Source organism: Nomascus leucogenys, chromosome 3, assembly GCF_006542625.1.
Source record: "Nomascus leucogenys isolate Asia chromosome 3, Asia_NLE_v1, whole genome shotgun sequence".
NCBI classification, from domain to species: domain Eukaryota; kingdom Metazoa; phylum Chordata; class Mammalia; order Primates; family Hylobatidae; genus Nomascus; species Nomascus leucogenys.
This window is the reverse complement of record NC_044383.1, coordinates 111,522,152-111,544,859: the sequence shown is the minus strand read 5'-3', so window position 1 is coordinate 111,544,859 and position 22,708 is coordinate 111,522,152. Positions and strand designations below refer to the sequence as shown.

Sequence of the window (22,708 nt, the reverse complement as noted above, 5' to 3'; positions counted from 1 at the left end):
GTTAGTTGCTATAGTTTCTTCCTAGTCTCGATGGTCTTTACAATTTGGCATGTTTTTGCAGTGGCTGGTACCGGTTGTTCCTTTCCATGTTTAGTGCTTCCTTCAGGAGCTCTTTTAGGGCAGGCCTGGTGGTGACAAAATCACTCAGCGTTTGCTTGTCTGTAAAGTGTTTTATTTCTCCTTCACTTATGAAGCTTAGTTTGGCGGGATAGGAGATTCTGGGTTGAAAATTCTTTTCTTTAAGAATGTTGAATATCGGCCCCCACTCTCTTCTGGCTTGTAGAGTTTCTGCTGAGAGATCAGCTGTTAGTCTGATGGGCTTCCCTTTGTGGGTAACCCGACCTTTCTCTCTGGCTGCCCTTAACATTTTTTCTTTCATTTCAACTTTGGTGAATCTGACAATAATGTGTCTTGGAGTTGCCCTTCTCGAGGAGTATCTTTGTGGCGTTCTCTGTATTTCCTGAATCTGAATGCTGGCCTGCCTTGCTAGATTGGGGAAGTTCTCCTGGATAATATCTTGCAGAGTGTTTTCCAACTTGGTTCCATTCTCCCCATCATTTTCAGGTACACCAATCAGACGTAGGTTTGGTCTTTTCACATAGTCCCAAATTTCTTGGAGGCTTTGTTCATTTCTTTTTATCCTTTTTTCTCTAAACTTCCCTTCTCTTTTCATTTCATTCATTTCATCTTCCATCAGCGATACCCTTTCTTCCAGTTGATCGCATCTGCTACTGAGGCTTCTGCAATCTTCACGTAGTTCTCGAAACTTGGCTTTCAGCTCCATCGGCTCCTTGAAGCCCTTCTCTCCATTGGTTATTCTAGTTATCCATTCTTCTAATTTTTTTTCAAAGTTTTTAACTTCTTTGCTGTTGTTTTGAATTTCCTCTCGTAGCTCAGAGTAGTTTGATCGTCTGAAGCCTTCTTCTCTCAACTCATCAAAGTCATCCTCCATCCAGCTTTGTTCCGTTGCTGGTGAGGAACTGCGTTCCTTTGGAGGAGGAGAGGTGCTCTGTTTTTTAGAGTTTCCAGTTTTTTTGGTCTGTTTTTTCCCCATCTTTGTGGTTTTATCTACTTTTTGTCTTTGATGATGGTGATGTACAGATGGGTTTTTGGTGTGGATGTCCTTTCTGTTTGTTAGTTTTCCTTCTACCAGACAGGACCCTCAGCTGCAGGTCTGTTGGAGTTTACTAGAGGTGCACTCCAGACCCTGTTTGGCTGGGTGTCAGCAGCGGTGGCTGCAGAACAGCAGATTTTCGTGAGACCACAAATTTAGCTGTCTGATAGTTCCTCTGAAAGTTTTGTCTCAGAGAAGTACCGGGTTGAATGAGGTGTCAGTCTGTCCCTACTGGGGGGGTGCCTCCCAGTTAGGCTGCTCAGGGGTGAGGGACCCACTTTAGGAGGCAGTCTGACTGTTCTCAGATCTCCAGCTGCATGCTGGGAGAACCACTACTCTCTTCAAAGCTGTCAGTCAGACAGGGACATTTAAGTCTGTGGAAGTTCTTGCAGAGTTTTTGTTTGTCTGTGCCCTGCCCCCAGAGGTGGAGCCTACAGAGGCAGGGAGGCCTCCTTGAGCTGTGGTGGGCTCCACCCAGTTCGAGCTTCCTGGCTGCTTTGTTTACCTAAGCAAGCCTGGGCAATGGCGGGCGCCCCTCCCCCAGCCTCGCTGCCGCCTCGCAGCTTGATCTCAGACTGCTGTGCTAGCAATTAGCGAGACTCCGTGGGCATAGGACCCTCCGAGCCAGGTGCGGGACACAATCTCCTAGTGTGCCGTTTTCCAGGCCCGTTGGAAAAGCGCAGTTAGGGTGGGACTGACCCGATATTCCAGGTGCCGTCTGCTTCCCCTTTCTTTGACTAGGAAAGGGAACTCCCTGACCCCTTGCGCTTCCCGAGTGAGTCAATGCCTCGCCCTGCTTCGGCTCGCGCACAGTGCGCTTCACCGACTGTCCTGCACCCACTGTTAGGCACTCCCTAGTGAGATGAAACCAGTACCTCAAGCAGAAATGCAGAAATCACCCGTCTTCTGTGTCGCCGGGGCTGGGAGCTGGAGACCGGAGCTGTTCCTATTCGGCCATCTTGGCTCCACCCCATTTTTATTATTTTTAAAGCCTTTTATTGAGAAATAAAATACTCAAAACCATGCAAAAGCCCAAGAGTAGCATAATGAGTTATTAGAAAGATAACTTTCTTCTAACGACAACTCAGGTAAAGATTTAGAACTTTTTCATTCACCCGAGAAGCCCTTCTCTTTGCCCTGATCCAAACACCCTCCCCCAACAAAACTAACCACTACCCTGATTTTCACAGACATCACTAGAATGTCTTTAAGGTTTAATCACTTAACTATTCATTTCTAGATATTTTAGTTTAATCATGCTCACTTTTTTTTAAAGCTTAGTGTCTTTTAAATCTCCTTTAATCTACAGTCTCCCCCTCCATTTCTTTCTTTTTCTTATAATTTACCTGTTGAATCCAGACCATTTGACCTATAGAGTTTCCCATAGTTTCCCAGTTGCACACTTGTGGTGCAGGTCACATTCCTCTGTTCTCTTATTTTATACAGATTGGCAGCTGGATCCACAGGCTAGATCAGACTCAGGTTGGAACCTTTTGGCAAAACTATGGGGGCATATTGGGTTCTTCTGTCATGCACCACATAATGACTAGTTTTTCTTCATGCTTACATCCCTTAATACTTTGGGGCTTCAGAATGGTAATATTCTAATATTCTATTTTTGTTTTTATTTATTAGCTGAAATCATTTTGTGCTTCATTCTCATCTACTCTGATTACAGTTCATGTAGGAAAAGGGGGATAAATATGCTTCTTTGACAGACAGCAGAAATGACAGGGCATTCCAGCTTCATCTTGAGCATGTTCCACCCTGACCTCCTGTTTTGTTTTTTCTTTGTTTATTTTAAAATAGAAAATGGTATTTCAAGACCACATAATGAGCATTATACCTGGTCATTGCACATATAATACCTTGTGAGTTCATACTGATGTTTTCAATTCAAATTTAGTACTACGGAGTTTTTACTTAACCACTTCTCTATTATGGTGCATATCCTTTTTTCCACAACAGGAATCCTGGCTGTAGAGTACAGAAAGGATGCTAGCATTAGAATGTTTTATAAATACTCATTTGCTTTATCCCTCTTTACACATGAACCAGTCTCAGAATGACAGTTGTATACACCACCATCATTAATTCTGATTACTGAAAACAATTTTAAAAATGATTTTGCCTGTACTATCCCTGAGTCATCCTATTTTTTTAAATAGTTGGACTATATCTACATTGTTAAGACATTTCACCATTACACACTATAACCTTTTCCTTTTTAACTGCATTTAGTTTTACTTCTACAAGTAACCATATAGTTATGTTCATCACCAGTCCTTATGGCAATTTCTCAGGAGTTTTGTTTTTCTGAGACTTGTTGCCTAGTAGATTCCTCATGAAAGGCTCACGGAACAGTATTCCTTCTTCTTGCATGTTATTAATAGTTTCTCTGTGTTCTTTATACTTGAAAGTCAGTTTCACCGCATGTAAAATCCTTACTCCCAGTTTCTTTTCTTGAATATCTTAAATCAGATTATTTATATCAAAATAGAAGTAACAGATTGAAGATTTAAGGTCCCGGGATCCTTATACTGCTCTACATCAAGCCACAACTGTATTTTGAGGGACAGATAGGCAGAGACATTTTGAAAAGGTACTTGTTAAGCCAACTGTATGTCTAGTTGACTGAACTTCTGACAATATGGAGAAGCTGTCGAAGTCTGATCATAATTTTATTTTCCTTAAATGCCAGATACTCTTTTTATATAGGTGTCCAAAGGATTTTTTTTTCTTTTAAGTCTGGTAATTTTATTAGAATGTATCTTCATGTTGCTCATTCTGGGTTAATATCCCTAGGTATTTAGCATGCATTTTCAATATATACTTTGAAATTTTTTTTAAAAATTTAATTTTAAGGTTTTCTTGAGGTATAGTTTTCCTTTTGCTTTGCTTTTCTTTTTGCTGGGACTCTCCTGTATCTGTGTGTTGGTTCTTCTTTGCCTGTCTTCACTATTTATCACCTTATCTCAAACCCTTTATATCATGTTCCTTTCTGTTCGACTTTTGAACTTATCCTCCTTTTCCATTTCTATTTCTCTTAAGGCATTATTTATCATATTTAATTACCCTTGTGCTCCTTATTGCTTAGTTTCTGAAACAACCTTTTATCTTACATTTCGCTCTTTTTATGTTGTTGTTCTATGTCTTGTATCATTTTCTTTTCTTTTTTTTTAATACTTTAAGTTCTGGGATACATGTGCGGAACATGCAGGTTTGTTACCTAGGTATACATGTGGCATGGTGGTTTCCTGCACCCATCAACCTGTCATCTACATTAGGTATTTCTCCTAATGCTAACCCTCCCCTTGCCCCCCACTCCCCGACAGGCCCCAGTGTGTGATGTTCCCCTCCCTGTGCCATATGTTCTCATTGTACCACTCCCACTTATCAGTGAGAACATATGGTGGTTGGTTTTCTGTTCCTGTGTTAGTTTGCTGAGAATGATGGTTTCCAGCTTCATCCATGTCCCTGCAAAGGACATGAATTCATTCTTTTTTATGCGTTCATAGTATTCCATGGTGTATATGTACCACATTTTCTTTTTCCAGTCTAACATTGATGGGCATTTGGGTTGGTTTCAAGTCTTTGCTATTGTGAATAGTGCCCCATTAAACATACATGTGCATGTGTCTTTATAGTAGAATGATTTATAATCCTTTGGGTGTATACCCAGTGATGGGATGGCTGGGTCAATTGGTATTTCTAGCTCTAGATCCTTGAGGAATCGCCACATTGTCTTCCACAGTGGTTGAACTAATTTACACTCCCACCAACAGGGTAGAAGCATTCCTATTTCTCCACATCCTCTCCAGCATCTTTTGTTTCCTGACTTTTTAATGATTGCCATTCTAACTGGCGTGAGATGGTATCTCATTGTGGTTTTGATTTGCATTTCTCTAATGACCAGTGATGATGAGCTTTTTTTCATATGTTTGTTGGTCACATAAATGTCTTCTTTTGAAAAGTGTCTGTTCATATCCTTTGCCCACTTTTTGATGGGGTTGTTTGTTTTTTTCTTGTAAATTTGTTTAAGTTCCTGGTAGATTCTGGATATTACCCCTTTGTCAGATGGATAGATTGCAGAAATTTTCTCCCATTCTGTAGGTTGCCTGTTCACTCTGATGATAGTTTCTTTTAGTTTCATTTGCTGTGCAGAAGCTCTTTAGTTTAATTAGATCCCATTTATCAATTTTGGCTTTTGTTGCAATTGCTTTTGGTGTTTCAGTCATGAAGTCTTTGCCTATGCCTATGTCCTGAATGGTATTGCCTAGGTTTTCTTCTAGGGTTTTTATGGTTTTAGGTCTTACATTTAAATCTTTAATCCATCTTGAGTTAATTTTTGTATAAGGTGTAAGGAAAGGGTCCAGTTTCAGTTTTCTGCATATGACTAGCCAGTTTTCCCATTTATTAAATAGGGAATCCTCTCCCCATTGCTTGTTTTTGTCAGGTTTGTCAAAGATCAGATGGTTGTAAGTGTGTGTGTTGTTATTTCTGAGGCCTCTGTTCTCTTCCATTGGTCTATATATCTGTTTTGGTACCAGTACCATGCTGTTTTGGTTACCATAGAATTGTAGTGTAGTTTGAAGTCAGGTAGTGTGATGCTTCCAGTTTTGTTCTTTTTGCTTAGGATTGTGTTGGCTATGTGGGCTCTTTTTTGGTTCCATATGAAATTTAAAGTAGTTTTTTCCTAATTCTGTGGAGAAAGTCAATGGTAGCTTAACAGAAATAGCATTGAATATATAAATTACTTTGGGCAGTATGGCCATTTTCACGATCTTGATTCTTCCTATCCATGAGCATGGAATGTTTTTCCATTTGTTTGTGTCCTCTTATTTCCTTGAGCAGTGGTTTGTAGTTCTCTTTGAAGAGGTCCTTCACATTCCTTGTAAGTTGTATTCCTAGGTATTTTATTCTCTTTCTAGCAGTTGTGAATGAGAGTTTGCTCATGATTTGGCTTTCTGTTTGTCTATTATTGGTGTATAGGAATGCTTGTGATTTTTACACATTGATTTTGTATCCTGAGACTTTGCTGAAGTTGCTTATCACCTTAAGGAGTTTTGGGGTTGAGACAATGGGGTTTTCTAAATATACAATCATGACATCTGCAAACAGAGGTAATTTGACTTCCTCTCTTCCTATTTGAATACTCTTTATTTCTTTCTCTTGCCTGATTGCCCTGGCCAGAACTTCCAATAATATGTTGAATAGGAGTGGTGAGAGAGGGCATCCTTGTCTTGTGCCGGTTTTTCAAAGGGAATGATTCCAGCTTTTGCCCATTCAGTATGATACTGGCTGTGGGTTTGTCATAAATGGCTCTTATTATTTTGAGATATGTTCTATCAGTACCTAGTTTATTGAGAGTCTTTAGCATGAAGAGGTGTTGAATTTTATCAAAGGCCTTTTCTGTATCTGTTGAGGTAATCATGTGATTTTTGTCATTGATTCTGTTTATGTGATGGATTATGTTTATTGATTTGCGTATGTTGAACCAGCCTTGCATCCCAAAGATGAAGCCTATATTTAGGATAGTTAGCTCTTCTTGTTGCATTCATCCCTTTACCATTATGTAATGCCCTTCTTTGTCTTTTTTTTACATTTGTTGGTTTAAAGTCTGTTTTATCAGAGACTAGGATTGCAACCCTGTTTTTTTTGCTTTCCATTTGCTTGGTAAATCTTCCTCCATCCCTTTATTTTGAGCCTATGTGTGCCTTTGCACATAATATGGGTCTCTTGAATACAGCACACTAATGGGTCTTGACTCTTTATCCAATTTGCCAGTCTCTGCCTCTTAATTGGGGCATTTAGCCCATTTACATTTAAGGTTAGTATTGTTATGTGTGAATTTGATCCTGTCATTATGATGCTAGCTGGTCATTTTGCCCATTAGTTGATGCAGTTTCTTTATAGTGTCGATGGTCTTTGCATTTTGGTTTGTTTTCACAGTGGCTGGTATTGGTTTTTCCTTTCCATGGTTAGTGCTTCCTTCAGGAGCTCTTATAAGGCAGGCCTGGTGGTGACAGAATCCCTCAGCATTTGCTTCTATGTAAAGGATTTTATTTCTCCTTCACTTATGAAGCTTAGTTTGGCTGGTTATGAAATTCTGAGTTGAAAATCTTTTCTTTTTCCTTTTTTTTTTTTTGAGATGGAGTCTCGCTGTTATTGGCCCTGGCTGGAGTGCAATGGCACAATGTCGGCTGACTGCAACCTCTGCCTCCTGGGTTCCAGCAATTCTCCTGCCTTAACTTCCTGAGTAGCTGAGATTATAGGCGCCCGCCACCATGCCTGCCTAATTTTTGTATTTTTAGTAGAGACAGGGTTTCACCATGTTGGCCAGGCTGGTCTCAAACTCCTGACCTCAGATGATCTGCCCGCCTGGGCCTCCCAAAGTGCTAGGATTACAGGCATGAGCCACCGTGCCCGGCCCTTTTTTAAATAATGTTGAGTATTGGCCCCCACTCTCTTCTGGCTTGTAGGATTTCTGCAGAGAGATCTGCTGTTAGTCTGATGGGCTTCCCTTTGTGGGTAACCCGACCTTTCTCTCTGGTTGCCCTTAACATTTTTTCCTCCATTTCAACCTTGGTGAATCTGCTGATTATGTCTCTTGGGGTTGCTCTTCCTGAGGAGTATTTTTGTGGTGTTCTCTGTATTTCCTGAATTTGAATGTTGGCCTATCTTGCTAGGTTGGGGAAGTTCTCCTGGATAATATCCTGAAGTGTGTTTACCAACTTGGTTCCATTCTCCCCGTCACTTTTTGGTACACCAATCAAACATTTGGTCTTTTCACATAGACCCATATTTCTTGGAGGCTTTGTTCGTTCTTTTTCATTCTTTTTTCTCTAATCTTGTCTTCACACTCTATTTCATTAAATTGATCTTCAATCTCTGATATGCTTTCTTCCCCTTGATTGATTTGGCTATTGATACTTGTGTATGCTTCATGAAGTTCTCATGCTGTGTTTTTCAACTCCATCAGGTCATTTTTGCTCTTTTCTAAACTGTTTATTCTAGTTAGCAATTCCTCTAACCTTTTATCAAGATTCTTAGCTTCCTTGCATTGGGTTAGAACATGCTCCTTTAGCTCAGAGGAGTTTGTTGTTACCCACCTTCTGAATCCTACTTCTGTCAATTTGTCAAACTCATTTTCCCTCCAGTTTTGTTCCCTTGCTGGTGAGGAATTGTGATCCTTTGTAGGAGAAGGGGCATTCTGGTTTTTTGAATTTTCAGCCTTTTTGCGCTGTTTTTTCCTCATCTTTGTGGATTTATCTACCTTTGGTCTTTGCTGTTGGTGACCTTTGGATGGAGTTTTTGTGTGGTTGTCCTTTCTGTTGATGTTGATGCTATTGCTTTCTGTTTCTTAGTTTTCCTTCTAACAGTCAGGCCCCTCTTCTGCAGTTCTGCTGGAGTTTGCTGGGGCTCCACTCCAGACCCTGTTTGCCTGAATATCACCAGCAGAGGCTGCAGAAGAGCAAAGATTGCTGCCTGTTCCTTCCTGTAGAAGCTTCGTCCCAGAGGGGCACCTCCTAGATGCTGGCCGGAGCTCTCCTGTATGAGGTGTCTGTCGACCCCTGCTGGGAGGTATCTCCCAGTCAGGAAGCATGGAGGTCAGGGACCCACTTGAGGAGAGAGTCTGTCCCTTAGCAGACCTTGAGCACTGTGGTAGGAGATCTGCTGCTGTCTTCAGAGCCAGCAGGCAGGACATTTAAGTCTGCTGAAGCTGCACCCACAGCCGCCCCTTCCCCCAGGTGCTCTGTCCCAAGGAGATGGGAGTTTTATCTATAAGCCCCTGACTAGGGCTACAGCCTTTCTTTCAGAGATGCTCTGCCCAGAGAGGAGGAATTTGGGAGGTAGTCTTGCTAAGGGTGGCTTTGCAGCGATGTGGTGGGCTCCACCCAGTTGGAACTTCCAGCAGCTTTGTTTACACTCAAGCCTCAGAAATGGTGGACGCCCCTCCCCCTACCAAGCTCCAGTGTCCCAGGTTGACTTCACACTGCGGTGCTGGCAGTGAGAATTTCAAGCCAGTGGATCTTAGCTTGCTGGGCTCTGTGGAGGTGGGATCCACTGATCAAGACCACTTGGCTCCCTGGCTTCAGCACCCTTTCTAGAGGAGTGAACAGTTGTTTCTTGCTGGCATTCCAGGTGCCACTGGGGTACGAAAAAAAAAACTCCTGTAGCTAGCTCAGTGTCTGCCCAAATGGCTGCCCAGTTTTGTGCTTGAAACCCAGGGCCCTTGTGGTGTAGGCACCCGAGGGAATCCCCTGGTCTGTGGGTTGCGAAGACTGTGGGAAAAGCGCGGTATCTGGGCTGGAATGCACCCTTCCTCACAGCACAGTCCCTCATGGCTTCCATTGGCTAGGGGAGGGAGTTCCCTGACCCCTTGCGCTTCCTGGGTGAGGCAACGCCTCATCCTGCTTCGGCTCGCCCTCCGTGGGCTATACCCACTGTCTAACCAGACCCAGTGAGATGAACCGGGTACCCCAGTTGGAAATGCAGAAATCACCCACCTTCTGCCTTGGTCTTGCTGGGAGCTGCAGACCAGAGCTGTTCCTATTCGGCCATCTTGCCCGGGAATCTCATCTTGTATCATTTTCTTAATGTCTTTTATCTCTTTTTGAAATATAGATTCATGTTCTCTTTTTAAAATGTAATTATCTTTTTGATATGTCTTTTTGACACAAATTGCCTGTGAGATGTTATTTTGCTTTTTATTCTTTTTATCTTATGAGATAGCTGTATAGGATCTGACCTTTGTGCTTTTCTGTTGCTTATTTTGACTGGCAACTAGTTTTACTGAACTTTGAAAGGAAATTTGGTTCAAATTGCTCTTTTTCTTTGTTTTTTTTAATTTTTATTTATTTTTAAATTGACAAAAATTGTTTATGGCTCACAACATGACATTTTGAAATATATAAATGTTGTGGAATGGCTAATCCAGCTAATTAACATATGCATTACCTCACATACTATATTTTGTGGTGAGAACAAGTTGCATTTTTAACTTCACAGAGCTGCTTCTGCTTTTGTTGTTGTTGTTGTGTTTTTTTAAACGTAGCATTACAAAAAATATGGTGGCTTGCTTTTAGAGATGTCCTCCTGGCTTCGTTCCCCTTCCCCATTTTTATCTGGGTCTTTTCTTCATCTGTGTTATCTGTATCCCATTCAATTTTGATTTTCTTCCTAGCAGTTTCTCCTCATGTCGGCCCTCTCCTGGAAAGGAGCCCCAGCAGGTCAGATTGGAAAATTCAGTAGGGCTGGGCTGCCTTTGATGTAAGCTCCTTGTGCTCATCCACTATTGGAGTGGGCAAGATCCCTCCCAGTGTCAATTACCATTCTTAAAATGTGAAATTTCTAGAGAATACCTGTTGGCCCTTTTGAGATTCTCCTGTTCTCAGGTCCATCAGACATTAATCCTCTCTTACTCCCATGCTGATGGCATGCAGGACTTATGGCTGGAGGTGGTTTGTCTCTACTTGCACATATTTGGACTTGATGGGAATGTCATGTCTTCCAGTTTTTGTTTGGGTTTTGCCGTTTCTTTGCTGTGTCAGGTTTTGTCTGTTTCTTCTCTTTTGCTCACTATTTTATCATGAACCTAGTTACTCAAACCAGAAAGTAGGCAGTCATTTTCAGTTTTCCTTCTCATTTACTTTTATATTTTACTTCACTTTTTTATCCTTAATATTTCTTAAATCCTACCACTTCTTTCCATTTTCACTGCTACTGTCTTAGACCAGATTGCTATAACATCTCTGCTAGTGCTACAAAGTCTTAGAATCTGATTTCTCTGCTTCCAGTCTAGATATTATCCACCTGTAGTTAGAGGGACCTTTCTGAAATGCAAATCTGAACTTAACTCTTCCTGACATTGAGAGCTACTTGCAATAATTTCTCCAAATGCCATGCATTCTTCTTACCCCTAGAGTTCTGTCTGTAGTAGTATTTTGTGTGCTTTGCCTTTTTATTGGAGAATGCCTATATCACTATTTTTTGAGGGAAAATTTCAATAATTTATATTTCTTTTAAGAGAAATCTGTAAGTTCATGAGAATTTGTAATAAGATGTATTGTATTTCCTAATGGTCTTTAAATATTTTTCTCACTTTCAACAGAAAAAAAATTTCTAGACTGCTATGCTTGGAGTATTCCATTTCCTTTTGTGAAATCATGAACTTGAATTTATTAAACATAAATATATAACTGTGAATGTGAATAAACAAATAAAATGAAATTATTTTTAAGTGCCTTTGAGATAAAGCAAAGTGTATTTGGTTCCATATTTAAATGATTCCCCCGTACAGTTCTCAGCTTTATCAAATCCAAGTAGCTGCCTTTATAAGAATAAGCATGTAATAAAAACTAAGAAACCTTTAATTGATTCATATCACATCACCCTGCCAAGAAACCATGACAGGTTTATTATCTGAACACATCTGGGGTAGAATTACAAACAAGAACTTGGCAGAGAAACCAGTTGGGAGCACTTTGGTCTTAATAGAAGAATGAATCTATATAGTATTAATTGGGACTTGTGATTGGGTGGTATGCATCATTCTATAAGAAGCAGACCTCCTGGAGCTTCTTGTTCAAAGTCTGCACTGCAGAGGGAGGGACCAGTGGGAAGGGAAAGGTAAAAAAACTGTTCCCCCACCACATTCACCACCTCCCACCTGTAACACATGCACACACCAGTGCATGTAAAATCCTCAGATCTTGGCTATATCCTCAATAGTCTTAACCCAGAGGGACTTAATTAAATCTACTCTATGTGGAAAGTAAGCACAGAGATTCCCAGGTAAAGTGGTAACCAAAAGTAAATGATAAAGCTAGAAATTCACTTACAAATGACAAGGAAACCTGACATGAAATGGAGAGAGAAATACAAGTTTGAGAGGCATAAGATGAAATATCAGCTTGAAGTTAAAAATATCTAAACTACCTAGGTAAAGAACAATGATCTTAAAATGAAGACAGGGTATTAAACAGGAAGAAAAGATCTTGAAAGTACCTAAGGTGAACATATGAGAAATCCATGGCTTCGAGTAGAATACTTAGAATGGAGAGCACATCTTTCTTGTATAGAGTCCTGGTGTTAGGCTGTGAAATTACAGGAGAAGTATCTCTGAAGGGTTTCTAAACAGTAGAGAAATGGGGCCGATACAGAATGTACTTGTAGCTGTCACTTTGGTTTCAGGTACCAGAGTCAGCATTTTCCCGGGATACCCTATTATGCAGCGCTAATCATGCTGCTTTAATTGTCCCTTTACTTAGGAGTACGAGACCCAATCTAGTGCAGAAGCCAAATTTGTGAAGCAGCTAGACCAATGTGAGATGATTCTTCAAGCATCTGAATATGAAGACCTTGAACACAAACCTGGGAGACTGCAAGACTTCTATGATTCCACGGCAGGTAGTCAACACCATTTTTAACAAGAGTCCATTTTAGTTTGGCTTACTCAGTGTAGTGACAAATGTTAACATTAGGGAAACCCACTGTTGGTACCCTCATCTGACCCTTTCATGTGGAGCATCTAAAAAGAAAGGGAAGGAAACATTCGGGTAAGAGGCTGAGGATAGGAAGTAAATGGAATAGAGTTTAATGTGGAATGATCAGTAAGCAGCAACAGACACAGGCAAGAAAAGACTGTGAGAGAAGAGATGTTGGGTTGAACAGTCCCCCGTGCTAGCCGTCATGGACCTACGATAGCTTAGAGCTTGGTTGCTACCAAAGCAGCAATCTGGGGAGGTCTGAGGAGCAGGGATGACAGCACACATCAGCCAATTGAAGTGTAGATGTGTTTATAAGAGAGACATCTGCATCCTTGTTTACATCCTGAGCTGGCCTAGCCCCTCTGATCTTCCTCCTTGTCTTTTCATATATAGGTGCTTCATTCTCCTTACTTAATTGCAGGTTTGGAATGGGCAGAGATTGTCTTCAGCTTTCTGAGCTCTCACACCTGAGTTTTCCCATAGTTCCTGGTAGAGGCACTCAGGAGCCTGGTGAAGTTTCCCCTAGCTCTGCCTAATTGATGATTCCTTGCCTGAGTCTCATCCTTATTCTCAGTTGCACCTGGGGTGACACCGCGTAAGTGCCAAGTGGTCCCCTTCAGCCACTTCCCAGGACCTGGAATCTCCTTCTGCTTTGGAGTGAAGTGTGGGTCAGATCACAGACTAGAGCCCCCAGTGAACCCTGGGATCAAGCTGGGGAAATGAGTATACTCTCTTGTCAATATGGGAGCATATTTTTCCCTGTTCTTTTGCTTTGCAGGAAAATTCAATCACCCTGAGATAGTCCAGCTTGTTTCTGAACTTGAGGCAGAAAGAAACGCTAACATAGCTGCAGCTGCCAGTGAGCCACACTCCTGAGACACTCTCTAAATTGCTGCACTCCTGTAACAAACATTAGTTTTCCATTTCATTGTATTGTGTTTTGCCATTGTTGGTCTGTTGATTTCCCTAGACGTGAGTCTGTTTGTTTTCAATTGTCTGGACTTCAGCAAGAAATGTGATATAACTTGGGCACTAAAAGAAGCCACAGAACAGGAAGCGGTCATGAAAGTGCCATGGATGAAGACTGGAGGGGGCAGTGCCTGTTTATGAACTAACTAAATGAATATTAAACACTTAAAACTTTGGAGTATTTATTGGAGATTTAAAATCATCTTATTCTGACAATCACCGATATCCCCAAAGGCCAGATTCATTGAACAACAGAAAATTTCATTATGATTGCTTTTAAGAACAGATTCTTCAGCTGATTTCGTGATAAGAATCCAGAAAAGAACATGTACTAGTAATGTATTCTCTCCCCAGGTGAAATTGCTGCCTTATTCAGATTCACTCTCTTGAGCCAGATTTTGAATTTCACTGCAGACTGCTTCAGACTCCTAATCATAGGGTTGTAAACCTACTAATAGGCTCTGCCCCTCTTCCCAATACTTTTTGTCATTTAGAGATATAAACTGGGGCATATAAAAATGCAGCTTGTATTCTCTGTATATTTTTCCCTGTCTGGCTTATAAATCTTGAGACCTTTATTGTAAGAGCATGTATCATCAGGTGAGAAATATAAATAGGAACTGGGGTCATTGAGCCTTAGGTAGGGAATATATCAACCCGATTTCTTCCTCTCTTCTCCCTTTTATAGGATAAATAATCCACCCTGTCTGCCTTTACATTGAATAGTGCAAAAAGGAATACGATTTCTGCAAACCTGCCCAATATTTTGGTGTGGAGCAATGATGCTTGTCCCTTTAATTCAAATGTCACTTTCCATTTGAAGGCCTTTGAGGCTGGCATGGTGAAAATTCTAGGCAGCGTTTCTTTGGAAACTCTTTGCAGTATCCATGGATACCCAATCTGCAGGAAGCAAGGTGCATGATCTTTTCAGAAGCAACACACATACGTATGTGTAGTTGCTCTGTATCAAAAAGAAGAAAGAGGGTAAAAGTCCATTACTGGATATATGGTTAGAGGAAAACAACTCCATCTATTAGGATTGTGGAGTTTTTCCCTTGGCATGAAAACATACACACAAAATAACCCCAGATAAAGTTCAAGTATTTATAACCAGAGGTGTTCTGTGGCCCCGCAGTTTTATTTTCAATGTTTTGTCTACCATAATTTTCATAAATAGCTAACAAAACAGTTCACAGAGAGACTTTGGAAACTTCTACTGGGTTAAACTTTATAACTAGTCACTTAACCATTATCTCAGTTCATCATCTACCTATGAAATGGGAGTTTTCAATTAGTCCTAAACCTTCCTAAGGAAATACATCTTTTAAGGAAAGAAAGAAAAAATATAATAGTGTTATAAATAAAACATTTGATAAGAAAATAACAAAATGAAGATCAACAAAATAACAGCTCCTGAGCCTACCAGCAATGTCTATAAATATTTGAGCATTGTTACTCAAAAATGTTTTCACTTAGAAGATAACTGCCACTTGCCTAGAATTTGTCTTCTGAATGATAACCCTATAATTACAATGGAGAGTAAATCATTATTCATGGTTTGAACTCAAGAAAAAAGAATTATTTGTTACTGTTTGTCAGATTCTAGGCCAAACTGAGGTCTAAGGGGAGTCGGTGGGCTGGTGGCAGGTAGCTGGAAAAACTTTAGGAATCATAGGCAGTTTTGACATGGCCTTATTCTCTCTCTGGGCGCGAGCCATATGTACAGTATCAGCAGGATAGTTAAACCCTTTACAGACAATAAGGGATCCCAGCCAAGCACAGGCTCATGTGAATGGTCACCTAATGTGCCTCACATGGTATGGTTACATAATGTGTAGAGTTGTGTGCCTGCACTGAAGCATGACCCATCTACCACTGCCCAGGTTTCCACCAGAGCCCATCTGAGCAGTACAGCTGCCACTGGGTACCACAGCCCATGTTCTGGCCACATGGCTGACCTGGAATCAGCAGGGACCAAAGGCTCACTCACCTCATGATCCTGCTTACAGCACCAATTGTCAGGTTCTAGCCCAAGCTGAGGTCTGAGGGGAGTCGGTGGGCAGGTGGTGGGTAGCTGGAAAAACACTCTAGGAATCATAGGCAGTTTCGACATGGCTTTGTTCTTTCTCTGGATGTGAGCTATATGTACAGCATCAGCAGGGTAGTTGTACCTTTTACAGACAATAGTGGCTCCAAGCCAAGCACAAGCTCATGTGAGTGGTCACCTAATGTGCCTCATGTGGCAGGGTTACATAATGTGCAGAGCTGTGTGCCTGCACTCCAAACCTGCTGAGTCATGGTGCGCCAGAAGGCCACCTTGGCCTACTCCTGACTAAAGCACAATGATTTCCCTTACACTCTACCCCCTAGGCCAAGGGGAGTCTTTCAGGTAGGGATACATGCCCATAGGGCAGAGCCCTGGATCCATAATCCACAACAATACAGAGAGCAACAGCTCACTACTGGAATCCCAGTTATACTAGTTATGACTTTTAGGGCCCAGCATAGCCAGAGCCCAGGGATGCCCACCATCTCTGCAGGGGGTCATCAGTAAGGCTCTCAACCACTTTAATTTCCCATGAGACCCCTTGCAGAGCTGCTGTTATGTTCTGCCAATTGTCAGGGATAAAGGTATAACATTGTGTTCCTAAAAGGATACAGGTGCCTCCTTGGGCAGCAGTTAGTATGTCTAAGGCCATTCAGTTTTGCAACACCACGTCAGCTTACTCCTGACTAAAGCGCAGCCATTTTCCCTACACTGTTTTCCCCTTATGGATTGGTATTTTACCAGCTATTACATAATTCTCAATGCCCTTGTATTTGAAAAATGTTGATTCACCTCAAAGCCTTGTGGTGGTAATACAGGCTCTGGGGTAAATGACTGATGAAGTGCTTTGTAAAAAAAGCATCTCTGTACTCAGCATTTTCATTTAAGCAATTTGTCAGTCTTCACATTCAAAGGTGAAATGGGATGATTTCTGTGAAAGACTTGATTTTGTTATTTTTGGTTTGCTTTAATTTATATATATATATATGACGGATGGATATATGTATTATATATATTATATATATAATGTGTGTGTACATGAATATACCCTCTGGTGTGAACTGAAGGTCAAGCAGAAATGTAGCATAAAGAATTTTACCATGCTTAGAAGTTATCAAAAGTAGCCATAAGATTTTGCGAAATATTGTTATAGTTTGAAATTACATTTGAATGCCAGGTTTGAAGAAGTTGTTTCACATTTCATATTAAGTCACTTTTCAAACTTACCACCATCTTCCTTTATCACACTACTTCCACTCAAATTGAATACTAAGTGAGAGGAGGACGATGGGGTTGATGTTCAACAACTTTCAAGCTTACACGTAATTTTGGAACAATGAACAGTGACAGAAGAGCCGTGTAAATCCCTGGGTTCCCTCTACACTGGCCACTGTGAATGGCATGGCATATCATGAAGGTACGTCCTAAAGCATGCAGTTTGTTCTGTTTGCTATGGTTCAAGAACAGATTTCTAACAAAATGTGTAATTTAGAGTAAGATATGCAGATTGCATTGCTAAAATGACTTGCCAATGGTTGTAATCTTTTTTTGAGACAGGGTCTCTTCTCTCTGTCACCCAGGATGGAAGGCAGTGGCATGATCTTGGCTCACTGCAGCCTCGGCTTCCCTGGTTCAAGAGATTCTCCCACCTTAGCCTCCCAAGTAGCTGGGATTACAGGGATGTGCCATCACGCATGGCTAATTTTTGCATTTTTAGTAGAGACGGGGTTTCACCATGTTGGCCAGGCTGGTCTCGAACTCCTGATGATCCACCCACCTTGGCCTCCCAAAGTTCTGGGATTACAGGCATGAGCCACCATGCCCAGCCAATAGTTGTAATCTTTATGTGATGTGAGTTGTGAGATAAAGTAGCATTGTAAATTTACAAATATGTTCATCATAGCAACTGTATTTAAAATGTGGTAAATGGTTAAATTTCAGAATGGCTTACTTTTTTAAAAGGCTAGTTTTTTGTAATCGCAATTACATCAGAATTTTTGATAATTCAAAGAATTGACGCTTGAACAACTCGGGGGTTAGGCCTGCACAGTCAAAAATCCGATTCTAGGATGGGAGTGGTGGCTCACGCCTGTAATCCCAACACTTTGGGAGGCCAAGGCAGGTGGATCACGAGGTCAGGAGTTCAAGACCAGCCTGGCCAAGATGGTAAAATCCTGTCTCTACTAAAAATACAAAAATTTGCCGTGCATGGTGGTAGGTGCCTGTAATCCCAGCTACTCGGGAGGCTGAGGCAGAGAACTGCTTGAACCCAGGAGGCAGAGGTTGCAGTGAGCCAAGATTGCACCACTGCACTCCAGCCTGGGCAACAGGGTGAGACTCAGTCTCAAAAAAATAAATAAATAAATAAAACAAAAATCTGATTCTAACTTTGGACACCCCCCAAACCTAACTACCAACAGCTACTGTTGACCATAAGCCTTACTGATAACATAAATGGTCAATTAACACATATTTTTGTGCTATATGCATTATATGTGGTATTCTTACAATAAAGTAAGCTCTGGAAACAAAATGTTAAAAAAAAAAACAAACGAGATAATATATGTACTATTCATTAAGTGGAAGCAGATGATCATAAAGGTCTTTATCCTCATTGTCTTCATGTTGAGTAAGCTGCAGAAGGGGAGAGGCTGGTATCACTGTTTCAGGGGTGGCAGAGGCAGAAGAAAATCTGCACATAAGTGGACCCTCACAGTTCAAACTCCTGTTGTTCAAGAGTCAACTGTACATTTTCTGTGGAGGTATCCTTTCATACACACATGATGTTGACCTGAAGTCATTTTGGTTTGTTATTAAAAGGTTATGTCCATTGTGTGCAATTACTTTTTAGGACTTGTGAAACACTTTAAACTACTGCTTGTGAACTGAGCCGCACTAGATGTAATTGAGAGGCTCAGCTATTAGTCGCATCAGGATGAGCTTGCACACCCATGGTGAGGGAGAACCAGGCAGCTCTTAGTGATGCTCCTGAAGCTAAGAGTAGGCTCACTGACTAAACTAGGTAAGACTGCCCACCTACCGACAAGTGTTTGATTCATCTAATCTGAGTTATTCACACATATTTTATGACAAAAAGAAAAAAATGCTACTTATGCCATGGCCATTATAAATATCACTTCTAGGTCAGAGTGAATAATGAAAAGCTTTTAGATGAATAGAGATGATGTGCATAAGATTCTTACCAAACTAATGAAATCGGAATTTTGATGAAGGGAATAAAATAGCTAAAATGTGTTGGAAGCTGTAAGATAGTACCACTAAGTTTTCTTGATTGTTTTTCTATCCAGTTCTAATATTGTGTTTTCAGATTATAAGGCTGAGACTATTGTGTGCAGAAATTGGTTGGTGAATGGAGATATTTGTTTAAAGTACCATAACTTTATCTAATACAATGTGGTGTGCTGAATATGGTAAACAAGAAGGTGGCAGGGAGTTTTCACAAGCTGGCCACTTCACAGTCAACAGGCAGCTATAGATTGGGCACAGAGACTGAGTACCTGTGTGCTGTGGTGGGCGAGCCAGCATGGCCTGAGAACCAGCTGGGCAGGGTTGGTGTCCTGCCTCTACTTCAACCAACAGGCTGGAAGCACAGGTAAGGGAGAACGCCAGCATCCCTGCTAGTGAGCCTTCTTTGTCTACATTTGTCCACTCTGGTCAAGTTTACAGCCCCATTCCCTCTGCTAAGATTCCAGGCCTCAGAGATGATGTCATCCTGAACCACCTTGATTTTCAGTTAGGTGTACAGATTGTACAGATTGTCACGCTCCATTAATTTGAGTAGAATTTTTCAGATGTGCTTTACTTCAAAATGTCGTATATATCACTTCTATTTAATAAACACAAAAAATGAACAATTAGCATGCTAACAAATACGTATATATTATATGGGCTTTTTAAATAGTGATTCTTTTTTTAGGTTGGATGTCTATTCAGTGTGCATGTTACAAATATATCTTAAGGCTATATCCCTGCTACCTAATAACAAACATATGTTCCCATTTAGAAAAAGAGATACATATGATATGGAAGATAAAAGTTAGTGCAGAAATCTGAGTGGATTGATAAATACCAGTTATTTTCATACATGTGAACAATTTACAAAATGAAAGGTGTTGCAGAACGCTGCTTTTCCCACTTTCTAGCTATCTCTTTTTTGGATATCCTTTATCTGACTAACTACTACTCTACGTAGATTGGAGGCAATTTTAAAATTGGAGATTATTTTAACGTCCTAGGATAGCTGAGGTAATATTTATTTTCATATCCTCTCTCATGTTCACCAAATTAGCAGTAAAAGTTTACTACTTATTATTATTATTTTTGGAGACAGTGTCTCACTCTGTCACCCAGGCTGGAGTAGTGCAGTGGTTTAATCATAGCTCACTGCAGTTTCAAACTCCTAGGCTCACGTAATCCTCCTGCCTCAGCCTCTAGAGTAGCTGGGACTACAGGCAAGCAACACTATGTGTGGCTAATTTTTTTCTTTTTTTGTAAAGACAGGGTCTGTGTTGCCCAGGCTGATCTTTAACTCCTGGCCTCAAGCAATCCTCTCACCTTGGCATCCAAAAGAGTTGGGATTACAGGTGTGAGCCACTGCACCTGGCTAAAAGTTGATTTAAAATTGCATCTGTAAAATCATAACTAGCAACTTTTAAGACAAAGAAATTAAGAATTCAAAGTCATTAAAATCAATTCTTTTAATTGCTGAAATTAACATACATAATTGATGTAGGTGAGAGAGATCACAAGTAGTCGGATGAAATTTATAGTAAATCATCCTATTGCTGGAGACAGTCATGAAGAGCTCCATCCTGTTGATCTGCTGAACTGAAAGGGACTGTTCAGTCAGTCTTCAAGGACATGCACATCATAAAGGAGGCCAAGCAAAAATCAAAGCAAACAATAGCTACATGTTTGGAAAAATATACATCGAATTACACGGACAAGAGTTATGACCAGTTGTGTACCTGCTCAAGTGGGAACATTTTAAAATGTGACAGTCATCTATGAATACTGAAATGTGATGGTCAAGTGGTCCATCATCAACACAAATACAAATGGAAATCATTAAACTTTCTGGAGGGCCATTTGAATAACAATGTCAAGGCCTGGGTTTTTCCCAGCGGGATTTTGGTCTTCTTATCTGGATAAGCACAGGCAGAGATGGGCTGGGTAGTGGCCGGTTTCTGGATGCAGCCGCACGCTGGCGCTGGACTTAGCACTGCAGCTCCTCCTCCTTGGTCCGCCGGGAGCCTCCCGCCAAGCTCTGGGCACTGGCATGGGCCGTGGAGCTGAGGACCTCCTCAAAACTGCCTCCATTAGGATTCGTCCCGCCTACTTTCGTCTGAAATGAGCAGATCCACAAAAATGCCGTTAGTTGTTACTATCATTTTTGTAATGTTTTTATAAGAATACCAAAAGCTGGATTACTTTCAAATTCAGAAATACTTTCTATCTTTAGAGACAAAAGAATGTACAGAAGTTTGTTTCCTTTAGCAGAGTGCCAGAATGTTATTCATACTTGGGTTCTGGGATAGGATTCCAAACTTTAATTTTGCACAGTTTTAGCAACCCTCTCTTTATCTCTTCTATATCTAAAATTTTAATTTCTTCAGGCGCATAATCGGATCCATGGACTTGGAACACCTATCCCCACTCACCCAGACAACTGATCTAATCAAAATGGAATTAGATTTTTTATTAATCCCTCCAATTTTACAAATGTATAAACATCCTTACATGACCTAAACTTAGATTTTTCTACTTGGGAGTTAGCAGGGCAAACTGGATTTCTGACAAATGTCTTTTGAAAAGTCAGAGTGGCTCAATGGAAAATGATTTCTGGTTTCTGCTTTGAAAGTTGAAGATGGATCAAGTCTTAATCACTGGTGATTTCACATCATCTTAGGCAATTGCCTTTTGATATGGTTTGGCTGTGTCCTCACCCAAATCTCATCTTGAATTGTAGTTCCTGTAGTCCTCATAATCCTACCAGGGAGGAACCTGGTAGGAGGTAATTGAATCATGGGGGCAGTGACCTCCATGCTGTTCTCGTGATAGTGAGTGGGTTCTCACAAGATCTGATGCTTTTACAAGGAGCTTTCCCCCTTTTGTTCAGCACTTCTCCTTCCTGCCACCGTGTGAAGAAGGACATATTTACTTCCCCTTCTGCCATGACTGTAAGTTTCCTGAGGTCCCCTCAGCCCTGTGGAACTGTGAGTCAATTAAATCTCTTTCCTTTTTAAATTACCCATTCTCAGGTATTTCTTCACAGCAGCGTGAAATGGAATTAATAAACCCTTACAGTAGGAATATTCCTTACAATGCAGTTATGATGCTTTACGAGGCTTTTTTCTTGTGTATTTGTTATTGACTAACAATAGAAACACGAAGGAATTAACTTACAATTTAAAAATAAGGCTATTTTGAAAAATTCCTTATTAAAACTGCTAAAAATTCCTTATTAAAACTGGCTTCCTAATCTCTCATAATACAAAAAGAAAAAAATCATGTAATGCAACTTGCCCTTTTTTTTTTTAATTTAAGGTTTTGGTCCAGGCCATGTAATGTATTTATCAAAAAGTAGATGCATTAAAAACATGGTCTGCTTGACATGATGCAAAATGCTTAGTGCAAGTCTTATTAATAGTCACATTGGCCTTCCCTCCCATTGTTTTTCATAATGTAGAAAAAACACTTTGAAGGAAAAAAAAAGATATAGAATAGATAATGTTGCTATTGCCAAACTGAGGTTGATGCCTCACTGTCACCAAAGTGATCACCCGCAGACATCAGCAACACCGGGGAGTGTGTCCGTGCTGCCTGGCCTGCCCTTTTAAAAACGTAACCAGGGTTCAAAAGCAGTTCCATCATTACAAAACACACTTCTCTCCAATTGTCACTAGAATCTCTCTCTACCTCTTAAATTTATTTATTCAATTGAATTTTTGTACTCTGCTTGGTGTCAGAAAACTCAACCTGTAAAGGGCCAGACAGTAAATACTTAGGCTTGGGAACCACATTTTCGCTCTCACAGATACTCAAATCAGTTCTTGTAGGAAGTAG

At 40.7% G+C, this 22,708-nt stretch overlaps 2 protein-coding genes across 18 annotated transcripts in view; one reads left to right on the top strand and one right to left on the bottom strand.

Annotated features, from left to right (window-relative positions):
- HDDC2 (HD domain containing 2) overlaps window positions 1-22,708 on the top strand; it is an 82,748-nt gene that overhangs the window by 18,722 nt on the left and 41,318 nt on the right. For 3 of the 8 annotated variants that reach the window (XR_004029347.1, XR_004029348.1, XM_030809634.1), the window contains exon 5: window positions 12,388-12,526. Coding sequence is in view for 4 of the 8 variants with exons in the window: in XM_030809634.1 (XP_030665494.1) it covers window positions 12,388-12,526 (139 nt within the window). In the remaining 4 variants the exon portion in view is untranslated. Of the gene's footprint in view, window positions 1-12,387; window positions 12,527-12,999; window positions 13,202-13,384; window positions 13,747-18,473; window positions 19,399-22,708 lie in introns of those variants that run through there. The other 5 variants (XR_004029346.1, XR_004029349.1, XM_030809636.1 and 2 more) reach the window with 5 other exon arrangements.
- Window positions 20,322-22,708, bottom strand: part of TPD52L1 (TPD52 like 1) — a 116,166-nt gene continuing 113,779 nt past the window's right edge. For all 10 annotated transcript variants that reach the window (XM_004087642.3, XM_030809639.1, XM_003255657.3 and 7 more), the window contains one exon: window positions 20,322-20,987. In XM_004087642.3, the coding sequence (XP_004087690.1) occupies window positions 20,859-20,987 (129 nt within the window). In that variant the 3' untranslated portion in view covers window positions 20,322-20,858. The remainder of the gene's footprint in view (window positions 20,988-22,708) is intronic.